At 44.5% G+C, this 15,015-nt stretch overlaps 1 protein-coding gene across 1 annotated transcript in view; it reads left to right on the top strand.

Annotated features, from left to right (window-relative positions):
- The first annotated feature begins 10,732 nt into the window (after positions 1 to 10,732).
- LOC126199622 (zwei Ig domain protein zig-8-like) overlaps positions 10,733 to 15,015 on the top strand; it is a 447,337-nt gene continuing 443,054 nt past the window's right edge. The window contains exons 1-2 of the mRNA XM_049936549.1: positions 10,733 to 10,795; positions 10,840 to 11,050. Coding sequence (XP_049792506.1) covers positions 10,733 to 10,795; positions 10,840 to 11,050 — 274 coding nt within the window. The remainder of the gene's footprint in view (positions 10,796 to 10,839; positions 11,051 to 15,015) is intronic.

The raw sequence follows: 15,015 nt of genomic DNA, 5'->3' as shown, positions 1-15,015 counted from the left end.
TGAAGGTAGCAGGGGTAAAACATAGAGACCAGGCGGCAGATAAAAGAGTCAAGAGGCATGGAAAGGAAGCAGTGGTTGAGAAGAATGTGAGACACGGTTATAGAATTTCCCCGTTGTTATTCAACCTGTACAATGAACAAGCATTGAAGGAAAAGAAACAAAAATTTGGAGAAGAAAAAATTCTTTTAACGTTTATCAGTGACGTCGTAATTCTGTCACAGCCAGCACAGGATTTGAAAGAACAGCTGAACTGAATGGACAGTGTATTGAAAAGAGAATATACGATGAACATCAATAGTTGCAATAATTATTTGGAGAAGAGGAGGCTCGCACAGGATAGAGCAGATGTTCATTTTAATTGAAGACTTTGTCATATCTGAAAACAACATATCGTATCAAAAATAGTTACAATTCAAATTTTTTTTTTTTTTTTTTTTTTTTTTTTTTGCTCGGAGGGTGACATCCAATGACACCACACCCGACCATCCATCCCACCTCATGGCTGACGAGGACAATTTTGGAATCTTAAATGGGAACCTATTTTCGTATTGCAGATTACGAATCTACGACAAAATCAGTAAGGTTTGATATGAAGCATTTTCTTCGTTTCGGCACAGATAGCGCTGTAGTCGGAGGAATAGAAATGGGTACACATCGTAATTACGACATGCTATGCAAGGCCCTTGAATATACAATAGCACGGGGAAGCCCACCTCCATGCTAGAGTGTAGGACAGGACAGTATTTAGCATCTTCTAATTGGAGACCACATTTGTATTTCTCTGACATATCGAACAAGGGACTACCCGACGCGCGACTGCGGCCGTTTCTCGAGGCGAAGGCTACTCTACTTTCCCAATTAGAGTAAGCGTTCAAACGTATTACCGTCAACTTAATTTCACTCAGTATCCACTTTTCAAATGACCGTACACAAGACAAAAGCATATCTTCGGAAATGTCACCAAAGGCGTTTCTGATGCGATCGCCCATGACTTTACGGCTTGTTGGAACTTGCTGGTGCACCTTATCTTTTAAACATCCCCGCAGAAAGAAATACGGCGACGTCAAAACCGGTGACATAGCGGACAAATTGATAACGCCACCTCTGCCGATCTACCGACGAGTATAAACACCGTCTGATACCTCTCGCGCTTTAATTGCGTAGTGAGCTGGGCAGCTATAATGCTGAAACCACATAAGTCGACGAACGTCCAGGGCAACATCCTGCAGCATTAACGGTAGTTCCCGTTCCAAAAAAGTTCGATATTAGCGTCCGTTCAAAGTGGCGTCTATAAAATAAGGGCCGGTTGGAGTGGCCGAGCGGTTCTAGGCGCTACAATCTGGAAACGCACGACCGCTACGATCGCAGGTTCGAATCCCGCCTCGGGCGTGGATGTGTGTGGTATCCTTAGGTTAGTTAGGTTTAAATAGTTCTAAGTTCTAGGGGACTGATGACCTCAGACGTTAAGTCCCATAGTGCTCAGAGCCATTTTTGAATAAAATGAGGACCATTGTGTTTGTTCCCCATGATGCCACACCATACATACACCGTTGATGGTCAACTTGCTGTAACCAGTGGGTATTGTCTACACTCTAGTAATACATGTTACGCCGGGTGAAGCGATCATGGTTTGCGAATGTAGACCCAACGGAAAACAGTATCTCGTCATAGAACGTGGGAAGTTTTCCATTTATTGACGTACCCATTCCCAAAACACTACGCGGTTATTGAAATTGGCGCCATGAAGATCTTGATGGAGTGACACGTGATATGTATGATACTTACGAAGATGCAATATTCTGTCAATAGTACCCACGGACACGCCGGAATTTCAGTGTAACTGTGTGGCGCTTATCCGTGGGTTGCGATGCACTGGAGCTAGTACAGCTACTTCATTATGTTCTCCTGTAACACGTTTGCTCCATTTCCTTTTGCCGGTCTGTATGGTGCCATTAGATATAAAGGCGTTCACAACCTTGTAAAAGAAGGAACGAGAGCGAGCTTTTTCTGGAAAACGCTCGGCATACAAGGCTACAGTAGCCTAAACATTTCTCCTACAGTCTCCGTAAATCAGGATAAATTCAGTTTCTTCTTCTGTGGTTGCAACATTTATCCACTAGCACGTATGTTCGCCAAATGATAGGTAGGTGTGCAGGCAATAAACATTCCTCTGGTGTTGTAATGTATAGAACCGCTATCTGTTCTATTCTTCACGATACGTGATCTGCGGTCGGAGCGTACTGCCTCTTGTGATACGTCGTAGTTCTTACGCTTACAAGGCCACGTTGATGTGTCGAGTAGTCCCCTGTTCGATATGTCGAAGAAATACAACGTTGCACGAATGTGGCTCCGTTACACATGCCGACGTCACAAGCTGAAGATGAAGAGATAGAGAAAGTACCGTATATGGGGATGTTGAAAGGGTAATACAGTACGTAAAGGGAGAGGAAAATCTAACAGCCTTGGGGTACTGGAATGCAGTTGTAGGGGAAGGAGTAGAAGAAAAGGTTGGGGGAGAATATGGACTTGCGACAGTTAATGAGAGAGGAGAAAGATTAATTCATTTCTGTAATAAATTTCAACTAGTAATAGCGGATGACCTGTTCCAGGATCACAAGAGGATGAGGTCTACTTGGAAAAGGCCGGGTGATACGGGAAAAGTTCAGTTAGATTACATCATGCTCAGAAATTCCGAAATCAGATACTGGATTGTAAGGCGTACCCAGGAGCAAATATATACTCAATCACCATTTAGTAGTGGTGAAGAGTAGTTTCCAGTTGAAGATATTAGTCAGGAAGAATCAATAAGCAAAGAAGTGGGAGACGGAAGTACTGAGAAATGACGAGATACGCTTGAAGGTCTCTAAGGCTATAGATACAGCAATATGGAGTAGCTCAGTAGACAGTACAGTCGAAGAGAATGGATATCTCTGAAAGGGGCAGTCACAGAACTTGGAAAGAAAAACATAGGTACAAAGCAGGTAACTGCGGACAAACAGTGGGTAACACAAGAAATACTTCAGCTGATGGATGAAAGAAGGACGTGGAAAAATGTTCAGGGAAATTCAGGAAAAGTCGCTGAGGAATGAAATAAATAGGGGGTGCAAGGAAGCTAAGATAAAGTGGCTGCAAGAAAAATGTGAAGTAATCGAAAAAGAAACGATTGTCGGAAAGACTACTCACCAAATAGGAAAATCAAAAGAACCTTCGGAGAAATTAAAAGCAAGGGTGCTAACATTATGAGCGTAACGGGAATTCTACTGCAAAATGCTGAGAAGAAAGCGGATTGGTAAAAAGAGTACACTGAATGCATCTGTGAGGGAGTAGATTTGTCTGATGTGATAGGAGAAGAAACAGCAGTCAATTTAGAAGAGATAGGGGATCCAGTATTAGAACCAGAACTAAAGAGAGCTTTGGAGGATTTAAGATAAAATAAGGCAGAGGTGACAGATAACATTCCATCAGAATTTCTAAAATCATTGGGGGAGAGTATCAACAAAACAACTATCCAGGTTTTTGTATTCCGCCTGGATAGGCGGCGCGTGGATCTGCTCCTGTGAACTGCTTCTGCAAAATAGGCCGAGAGAGAAGGACGCAAGTAGGAGCAAGAAAAGGTGAAGTACTTCGGTACTGCGTGTAAATTTAAAGCATCTTTACTACAGGAAGTATATGAATACATAAATTGTTACTTACCTTTGGCGGAGATAAGCACGTAGGTGCGAAGCCGTACATCAATCAAAGCTAAATCCGACTAGGAGTTACAAAGGCAAAATCAGTAGTGGCTCGCACACTCTGCAATAGAAACAATGTTGCTTGGTCGTCTGCTCGTGATCAAATGGGCTGAATCTTGAGCGGCGTTCGTAGAGCTGCACAGTGCCGGCTAGAGGGCACTGGCGTCGGCGAAGATCTTACGCTCTCGTTGTGCCAACCTTAGAACGGGCGCCTACGCTGTGGCATCGTAGCTGTTGACACCACACACGTATCCGTGTAGAATGTATGATCTGGCAAAGTACCGTCTAACTCTCGGAAAACTATCACCCAAACAATTCCGAAGACTGTAAGAGCTGGAAAGTGCGTGATTTATCGCACACTCAGCTTAACAGCTCATGCATCCATGTTGCTAACAAGAATAATATATAGAAGAATGTAGAAGAAAATCAAGGAGGTGTTAGATGACAATCTGTTTGGCTTTAGGAAAGGTAAAGGTGTCAGAGAGGCAATTTTGACGTTGTGGTTGATAACGGAAGCAAGACTAAAGAAAAATCAAGACAAGTTCATAGGATTTGTCGACCTAGAAAAAGCGTTCGACAATGTAAAATGGCGGAAGATGTTCAAAATTCTGAGAAAAATAGGGGTAGGCTATAGGGAGGGACGGGTAATCTACAATACGTACAATAGCTAATAGGGAATAATAAGAGTGGACTACCAAAAACGGAGTGAGCGGCTTAAAAAGGGTGTAAGACAGAGATGAAGCCTTTCGCCCTACTGTTCAATCTGTACATCGAAGAAGTAATGATGAAAATAAACGACAGGTTCAGGAGTGGAATGACGATTCAAGGTGAAAGGATATCAGTGATAAGATTGGCTGATGACGTTGCTATCCTGAGTGAAAGTGAAGAAGAATTACATGATCTGCTGAACGGAATGGACAGTGTAATGGATACAGAATATGGATTGAGAGTAAATCGAAGAAAGACGAAAGTAATGAGAAGTAGCAGAAATGAGAACAACGAGAAATTTTAGCACCAGGTTTGATGGTCTCGAAGTAGATAAAGTTAAGGATTTCTGCTATATGGGCAGCAAAATAACCAGTGGCGGACGGAGCCAGGAGGACATCAAAAGCAGACTAGCACGGGAAAAAAGAGCACTCCTGGCCAAGAGTAGTCTGCTAGTGTCAAACATAGGCTTTAATTTGAACAATAAATTTCTGATCATGTACGTTGTATGGTAGTGAAACATGGAGTCTGGGAAAACCAGAACAGAAGTAAATCGAAGCATTTGAGATATTGTGCTACAGACGAATGTTGAAAATTGGGTGGACTGATAAGGTAAGGAATGAGGAGGCTTTGCGAAGAATCGGAGAGGAAAGAAATGTGTGGAAAATATTGGCAAGAGAAGGGACACGATGACAGGGCAGCTTTTGAGACATCAGGAAATAACGTCCATGGTACTAGAGGGAGCTGTAGAGCGCAAAAACTGTAGAGGAAGACAGAGACAGGAATACATCCAGTAGATAATTGAGGACGTAGGTTGCAAGGGCTACTCTGAGATGAAGAAATTGATACAGGAGAGGAATTCGTGGCGGGCCGTATCAAAGCAGTCAGAAGACTGATGACTCAAAAAAAGAAAAATATGGTTCCCATTGAAGATTTCAAAGTTGTCCCCGCCACTCAGGCACAGGGTAGGTTGGTGGGTCGAATGTGAAATCGTTGGATGTCCCCTTCCGAGACCAGAAGATTATAACTTTTTTTGACCCGATGTATAGTTTTCGAGATATTAAAATGTCTTATGTCTTCCGCTAAAATGAATACGCTATCTACCATCTTTAATTGGATGTCTAAAACATAAATCTGGCCTTGTGATGTCTTGTTGAAAGACGTCGAAGTTACTGAAGATGGAAAACAGCCTACCAGTTTCAGAGATATAAGGCTCGATTGCTTGCTTGCTGAGCATCCTTCACATTTTGAATGGATTTCACAGGATGGATCAATTGCTCGTCGTTCAAGTGCTTTTATTACTGATTTAGTTTAAACTAGAAGAAAAGCGTTCACAAAATATTTGAATCTCCTCGAAAGTGTTAACTGGTTCTCACTGCCGAATTCTGTATTTACAATGGTCCTTACAAAAAACATATTGTGATACATACATTTATTCAGACTGTACGTTCTTTGTTTCATGATCCTATATCTCTTCATTGTCAATAATCCCAGTGAAAATATTTTATTCTAGTGATATATAATCACAAATGTCATTGTATGGAAAATATGTCCCCGCGCAGCATATGAGGCTCAAACATGTTACAAAATCTGCAAATAAATCTGTATTCTACACTGTGCCTATCAGAGATTTTTATAGAGATGATTTTGAAATATGAGACATCATGGTAATTTCAGCATTTGTACACAATTCTGGTAACATCAGACTGGCAGTTTCTCTAGGAATCTACCATTTCAGAGGAAATGGAGGAAATAAAAATTAGATCCACAAAGAACTATCTACACGCTTGTGAATTAAGTCAGAAAGAAGACTTACAATGTATACCTATTTATGCCGTATTCTGATGTCTTTAATTTTGAGAAAACATTTAGTGTAATCTCATTAGTTTCATACAAACTGTTTAATCTATGCACCTAGGGACTGATATAAGTAATTGCAAATTTATCCATCTTAATGTTTTACGCCAGTTTCACGTTTTGCTTTATTTTCAGTTTCACGGATTATTTCACATAGATAAATCCTATTGTCAGTTTGAATACATTTCCTAGGTTTCAAGACTTTTTGCTAAAGAAACCTTTCCTCCTGGATCTACGACTAACGTCCGACATTTATTTTGCAAGATGTTACCCACTTTGATTGGTGTTAGAAGTGTGACATACTATTATGAAATATTTGAGCTAAAATTACGTTCCAGTAACAATCTCTAAATATATTTCAGATTCTTGAATCACTTAAAGTCCGGAAAAGGATCACACTTATTACTGTCACTGGTCCCAGTATATACACATAGGTTGGTTAAGAGGTGGTATAGTCACGACAAAAATACTTGTTTTTGTCGGAATTTGTCACAACTTCTATCATCTCCATTAGTAACGTAAGGCTCAGGCAAATGGCACCGAGCAACATGGTGCAGTAGTCAGCACACTACGAGTAGATTCGCATTCGGGAGAAGGGCCGGCCGGAGTGGCCGACCGGATCTAGGCGCTACAGTCTGGAACCGCGCGACCGCTACGGTCGCAGGTTCTAATCCTGCCTCGGGCATGGATGTGTTTGATGTCCTTAGGTTAGTTAGGTTTACGTAGTTCTAAGTTCTAGGGGACTGATGACCTCAGAAGTTAAGTCCCATAGCGCTCAAAGCCATTTGAACCATTCGGGAGAAGGACGGTTCAAATCCGAATCCGGCTTTCCACATTTACGTTTTCCTTTATTTCCATAAATCGCTCTAGTAAAATGCCTGGTTGGTTCCTTTAAAAAGAGCACGGCCGATTTCCTTCCCCATCCTTAATACAAAACGAGATTGTGCTCTGTTTCTAATCACCTTGATGTAGACGGGACGTTAAACCCAATCTTCCTTCCTTTCTTCCTTCTTTCAGATAAATTTCATCGAAGAACAGGGTCTGCTGTATCATATGACACGCTTAAACATGTTAACTTTATTAGTACTTTTACGTATTATTAAAATTTAAACTATATTACACGACGAGGTCCATTAGGCGAGGACTTGCCACGAGAAGGCTTTATATTGTCTTGTACACTAAGGTATTTACATAAAAGTTTCCTATCGATTTGAGGGTGCCTTGTTATTTATTTACATTCAAATATACACAGTTTTGTGGAATCACTGAAAAATTATTCTTTTAAAATCTATACCTAAAATATTGTTTTGTACAAGACAGATAACTAGTTCTTCACTTTCGATTACGGATGGAGAATAATGAGGTTCCCATGGATACGATTTAGTTTATATCTCTACTAAAACATGTGGGTAACCGTCACGGAAATTTCCGAGATGTCGATTCTGAAGGCATTAATTGTATGCTCTTTGTAGCTCTTTCATCCTACTTTTCCTGTGTAGAAGGCAGGGCCGCTACGGCTGTAGACTGAATACTTCACAACTTTCTTCTATGGCGGTTACTCGTATAAAGGACAATATTTGTTGTCGGTAAAGAAGAGAGCCGTACGTTACTATTCTTAAAAAATAGTTGATTTCAGTGTCTAAATACCTATTTTTACCCATATGGATTGTATCCTGTTGGAATTGTATACTTCTGGACAATTCATTTGTGACTTACTTCTCTTGGTAAGTATTACCAGTAACTGATATACACTCCTGGAAATGGAAGAAAGAACACATTGACACCGGTGTGTCAGACCCACCATACTTGCTCCGGACACTGCGAGACGGCTGTACAAGCAATGATCACACGCACGGCACAGCGGACACACCAGGAACCGCGGTGTTGGCCGTCGAATGGCGCTAGCTGCGCAGCATTTGTGCACCGCCGCCGTCAGTGTCAGCCAGTTTGCCGTGGCATACGGAGCTCCATCGCAGTCTTTAACACTGGTAGCATGCCGCGACAGCGTGGACGTGAACCGTATGTGCAGTTGACGGACTTTGAGCGAGGGCGTATAGTGGGCATGCGGGAGGCCGGGTGGACGTACCGCCGAATTGCTCAACACGTGGGGCGTGAGGTCTCCACAGTACATCGATGTTGTCGCCAGTGGTCGGCGGAAGGTGCACGTGCCCGTCGACCTGGGACCGGACCGCAGCGACGCACGGATGCACGCCAAGACCGTAGGATCCTACGCAGTGCCGTAGGGGACCGCACCGCCACTTCCCAGCAAATTAGGGACACTGTTGCTCCTGGGGTATCGGCGAGGACCACTCGCAACCGTCTCCATGAAGCTGGGCTACGGTCCCGCACACCGTTAGGCCGTCTTCCGCTCACGCCCCAACATCGTGCAGCCCGCCTCCAGTGGTGTCGCGACAGGCGTGAATGGAGGGACGAATGGACACGTGTCGTCTTCAGCGATGAGAGTCGCTTCTGCCTTGGTGCCAATGATGGTCGTATGCGTGTTTGGCGCCGTGCAGGTGAGCGCCACAATCAGGACTGCATACGACCGAGACACACAGGGCCAACACCCGGCATCATGGTGTGGGGAGCGATCTCCTACACTGGCCGTACACTACTGGTGATCGTCGAGGGGACACTGAATAGTGCACGGTACATCCAAACCGTCATCGAACCCATCGTTCTACCATTCCTAGACCGGCAAGGGAACTTGCTGTTCCTACAGGACTATGCACGTCCGCATGTATCCCGTGCCACCCAACGTGCTCTAGAAGGTGTAAGTCAACTACCCTGGCCAGCAAGATCTCCGGATCTGTCCCCCATTGAGCATGTTTGGGACTGGATGAAGCGTCGTCTCACGCGGTCTGCACGTCCAGTACGAACGCTAGTCCAACTGAGGCGCCAGGTGGAAATGGCATGGCAAGCCGTTCCACAGGACTACATCCAGTATCTCTACGATCGTCTCCATGGGAGAATAGCAGCCTGCATTGCTGCGAAAGGTGGATATACACTGTACTAGTGCCGACATTGTGCATGCTCTGTTGCCTGTGTCTATGTGCCTGTGGTTCTGTCAGTGTGATCATGTGATGTATCTGACCCCAGGAATGTGTCAATAAAGTTTCCCCTTCCTGGGACAATGAATTCACGGTGTTCTTATCTCAATTTCCAGGAGTGTATAAGGGTGTTACCAGACGTACAATGGCGTTAGCAAAAATTACGGGCATTGTCTTGCACGAGTACCAGTTACCTACGTTTTCTCAGTAAGATGTCTAGAGTACAACGTTATCCTTCCTCTAACATTTCTATTTTATTCCCTTAAGACTCTGTGTTGCCCTTTCACATGGACTAGTATGCTATGTAAGCCAATTACGACACTAGAAGTATCCGTTTTATTTTCTGTGATATTTTGTCTCCCATCTACCTCAGTACACCTCCCAAAATTACCAGTGTTTTAGACATGGGGGAGCTAATATCTTACATGCTATAACACGTATGATGCACAGCACCTTCCTAGATCTCGCACAACAGTCTTATAACGCAGATAATGGTCGAGATTATAATAAAACTTACAAATGCTGTGTGTGTATGTGTCTATTTCTGGTGCTTAGCAAAACGGTATGTTATTGCCCCAAAGTTACTGACAATGTGTGGAAATGTGCACCCTCAAACGTTCAAATGTGTGTGAATTCCTAAGGGACGAAACTGCTGAGGTCCTCGTTCCCTAGACTTACACACTACTTAAAATAACTTATGATAAGAACAACACTCATCCATGCCCGAGGGAGGACTCGAACCTCCGGTGGGAAGGGCCACGCAATCCGTGACATGGCGCCCTATACCTCGCGGCCAATCCGCTCGGTGCTGTGCATGCTCCTGGTGGACATTGGGAAGCGGCGTGCTTTTAGATTCGCTGCACTGAATGCCAGTAGCGAACCCGTTTGAAGCGCACCGGCGGTCTAGAGGCTGGATATTCCATTTCGAGCAAAGGATAGTGCTGATCCAGATATGTGACTTCTAGGGCTCTATCACTGAAAAATATACGGAAATAAAAAATAAAAACTGGAGGGTACTGTTCAATGACCAATTCGCAGATGCTGAGCAAGATCATGGGCGTAAGACGGTAAGCATGCTGGAGATTAGGGCAAGGGACCGAAAGCGTCACTGGAACGGGAATATAGGTAAGAATTTCAGAACCGATAACACAGTGCACGGGGGAAATAAGGAGCATAAAATGATGTGAGACTGCTCCAGGCTCACAGTTTGACTGCCATGGTACCTGAAGTAGGTAACTTGTATCTGTTGATACGGGGTGAACGTTTACGTCGATTTGTTCCGATCCACTTCCCAAACACTGTTCAGCGACTGGGTTCTGATGAGTCATACGTATACCTACAACACTGAGCACAGTTTCGTTTCGTTGGAGGAATGTGCACATTGTGAAGATGGGCAGGAAAGCGTACATGAAAGTACAGTATTTCAGTTGCATCAGCAAACCATTCAGCAAGGTCAGCAGTGTGTTGTGATACACGTGTGTTTATTTGTCTGCCAGGTGTCGTGGGTGCGGCACAGAGACGTGCACCTGCTGACGGTGGGCAGGTACACGTACACCAACGACCAGCGGTTCCGCGCCATCAACCAGCCGCTGAGCAACGACTGGACGCTGCAGCTCAAGTACCCGCAGCACCGCGACGCCGGCGTCTACGAGTGCCAGGTGTCCACCACGCCGCACATGAGCCACTTCGTGCACCTCAACGTCGTCGGTGAGTCTCATTTCATTCGTTCAAGCAGGCAAGCCAAGCGTTCCTGTTGTTGGTAGCCAAATGTATTGACATTTTTCCCATTCGCTTATTTTACTTAGTAAATGGTGTTAACTCACGGTTCACTAGTAGCGGCAGTAATCCATACCTTTCTCTTCAGGGAAAACCGCAGTGCTGAAGATGGGTACTGCTGTGAGCGGTCATAAACAATCCATGCAAGTAGTAATGCAAAGGACAGCTGAGTACCGCACCAGCGAGGGCGCTGACGCTATATAGTATAGTCCGTCGGTCGACTAGATTGTGAGGAATACTCACAGCCCTCTGCATATTGCCGGAAGGAGGACGTGTTTGCCAGTCTTTAGTGGCTCGTTGGAGGATTAATGTGGGAGGGGGGGGGGGGGGGGGGGAGCACCATCGAAATATCGTGTAGTGTAGCTGACGGCGACCGCAAGACCGAAATTTATTCCAACACTCAGTGCTCCGTGAAAATTTTAAAATTCGTATAAACATTTCGTGACCATCCAACTACATCTACATCTGCATCTATACACCACTGGCTGTCTGAGGTACTTTAGAACCCTATCATTTCCGCTCTCTTAACCACACCATTCTTGTACCTTGCATGTGCATTCTAGAAACTTTCACACTGTCTGCGTGAAGCACAACACCACCGCTCAGTGTATATGCAACTTGAGATGGATGAACATCTCCGAGAAGTTCTAGAAGGCTTAGGTGTCAGTTTTTCCCGTGCGCTGTTCGGGAGTGGAATGGTGGAGAGATAGTATGATAGTGGTTCGACGAACCCTCTGCCAAGCATTTAAATGTGAATTGCAGAGTAGTCATGTAGATGTAGAGTGTAGATGTAGATGTTTACGTAAGAAATCCGGTATTATGTGGTTTCTTTGAATCTACAACCTCTAACTGTTCCTCCATGTAAGAGTTTTAGACAGATGGACAATGCTACAGAATACATCTAATATGAGTTTTAAAACCAACTTCCGTCGTGGATGCATGACATTACAATGAGATTCAGTTTAGCAGCTGCTTCTGCTGTTCCTAGTTTGGTGTTGCCTTTTCGACCTGAACCGTTCAGAATTTCGTGATGGTAGTCCATCACACCACCGCTGCCGCGTTGCCATTGGATTAGAAAGGGTAATTGTCACCCAGAGAGAACAGATTTTCCGCGTCTCACCCCTTTTGCGTAAGCCAACGTCGTCCCATTTTTGTGTTTAATCCTCACCGCTGTTTACCCATTTATTGAGATCAACATGACTTTACAAGGAATTAAGATCTACACCTATCGCCGGCCGCGGTGGCCGTGCGGTTCTGGCGCTGCAGTCCGGAACCGCGGGACTGCTACGGTCGCAGGTTCGAATCCTGCCTCGGGCATGGGTGTGTGTGATGTCCTTAGGTTAGTTAGGTTTAAGTAGTTCTAAGATCTAGGGGACTTATGACCTAAGACTTTGAGTCCCATAGTGCTCAGAGCCATTTGAACCATTTCTACACCTATCAGTAATCACCCAGTTCAAATATGGAACACCATATTGTCCAAAGCTGTCTTCCTTGTGACCATAAAGCGATTTTTCCATTTCATTCATTCCTACCCAAGTCAATAACTAAGGAACAAACGCCATATATACTCTTCAAATTATGTGGCGTTGGTTGGCGGTGGCTCCATCTAGTACATGAAACCAAATGAAAGACAGTTCTCGTAAAACTCTTGCTTTACACACTTCAGTCGCAATCTCCTCACCGAGCGAGGTGGCGCAGTGATTAGCACACTGGACTCGAATTTGGGAGGACGACGGTTCAATCCCGTCTCCGGCCATCCTGATTTAGGTTTTCCGTGATTTCCCTAAATGGCGTCAGGCAAATGCCGGGATGGTTCCTTTGAAAGGGCACGGCCGATTTCCTTCCCTATCCTTCCCTCACCCGAGCTTGCGCTCCGTCTCTAATGACCTCGTTGTCGACGGAACGCTAAACACTAATCTCCTCCTCCTCCGCAATCTCCTCAGGATCCCCTTACAGACATCGCCCCCTTCCAATTTCTTCATTACTTTTCCCTCCTACTCTCCCCTGCGTCTTTCTTTTTCTTTTGCCTTGTTTGACATTTTTTCGCCCATCAAGAACTCTGTCCCCAGAGGAGCGGCGCATTGGTCATGCATCCCGGTTGACATACCATGTACCCCAATTCCTGTTGTTACAGACAATTCGCAATTTTTCACAACACAACTTTTATTGATGTAACTTCAGAAGGTTAAAGACTGAACATACAAATGAAAGGTAACAATAAATAAAAAGTCTCCTAATTGAGGCAAACAGAAGTTCACTTCTTATTTTCCACAGACGTTCGTGGTAACACACTCGCACATTAGTAACAGTCCTATTCCGATACGAAGACGTAATCTTCGACGGTTGCAGTACACGAGGTCGGCCTTCGGCTTGAACTGAACTTCGGGCCTGGTTCTAGCCCCTAAATAGCTGTCTCCAGCCAATCAGATTTCGGCGTAGTGATACTTCCTGCAAGCCGTGGATGGAGCTCCACCTGCAGGAAGTAGTGCTCGGAATGTCTGTTTCCATTATCTTGTGTGTAAATAACCGGTGTTTACCATCGTGCTTTTGGGTATGCCTTTGGGCATAGACAACCTGGTCCTGTGTGGTGTTATATGGGTTGCCGGCCTTCAGGGGGCTACCTTGGCTCAGGTATAACACTTCCTACCCTCCCCCCTCCCCCCCCCCTTCGTATCACCAATTTAGACACGAGCATGAGCAAAAATTTATTCATTTTTCCGCAGAAAATTGTTATAGTGAAACTGTCCTTCTTGGTGTGACACTGATGGAGAAGCCCATCCAACGTATCCGATGGTTTCGAAGATCCTCAACCATAGTGTTGTGCTGTTCGATTAAATTACGAGTAACTTCCCTGAATGCAGTGTATTGATACTATCGTTTCATATCCACATTACTTGTTCCTAATCTTCGATATCCCAAAATTGATAATTATAAACAATGTAATGGAGGAAATACAGGGAAGTACAAGATGTTAATTAAGACAGAAAACGCTGATGGAAACTACAAAGATTCTCTACTCCTTGTGAACGGAAATGATACGTTAGTTAACTGCTCACGTGAAAAGCAGAACTCTGAGAGCGTCGTTTCCTTCCGCAGAACATAATGGCTTCTATCCTTTCCCTCAGTAACGGGGCACGTGTCAGATTTTTACATATGCTGTGCTCCATGTTTTCATGAGCCTACCACATTCTTTCAGGAGGTGCTACAAATTGTACCCTTGGTTCGTCCTGCACATTTCGCGTCTTTCAGACACTTATTCGCCTTCAGAGCTTCTCACTCCACTTTTTATGGACAAATAATCGTCGTATGTAGGCGGAGGTACCTTTCAAGTCCCATCGACGACGGGGTAATTACAAACAGGGCACAAGGCCAAATTGGGCAAGGATGTCGAAATAAGTTGGGCTTGTCTATATCTAGTAAACCATCCGTGCATTTGGCACGAAAAACCCACATACGAGCGCCCACGTCTACATCTACGCGATTACTCTCCTGTTCACAATAAAGTGCCTGGCAAAGGATTCAGTGAACCACCTTCAAGCTGTCTCTCTACCGTTCCACTCTCGAAGACGCGCGGGAAAAACGAGCACTTAAATTTTACTGTGCGAGCCGTGATTTCTCTTATTTTAACGTGAGCATCATTCCTCCCTATGTAGGTGGGTGCCAATCGTAGGAGAAAATCTGTGATTGAAATTTATGAGAAGATCCTGTTGCAACGAAAAACGCCTTTCTTCTAATGATTGCCACTCCAATTCACGTATCATATCTGTGGCACTACCTCCCATATTGCGGGGTAATACAAAACGAGCTGCCCTTCTTTATGCTATTTCGATATCAGCCGTTAGTCCCACCTGATCCGGATCCCACACCGCACAGCAATACTCCAGAATAGGGCGGAC

This window comes from Schistocerca nitens, chromosome 8, assembly GCF_023898315.1.
Source record: "Schistocerca nitens isolate TAMUIC-IGC-003100 chromosome 8, iqSchNite1.1, whole genome shotgun sequence".
In the NCBI taxonomy this organism is placed as follows: domain Eukaryota; kingdom Metazoa; phylum Arthropoda; class Insecta; order Orthoptera; family Acrididae; genus Schistocerca; species Schistocerca nitens.
Note: the sequence above shows the minus strand (reverse complement) of the source record. Positions and strands in the feature narration are given on the sequence as shown.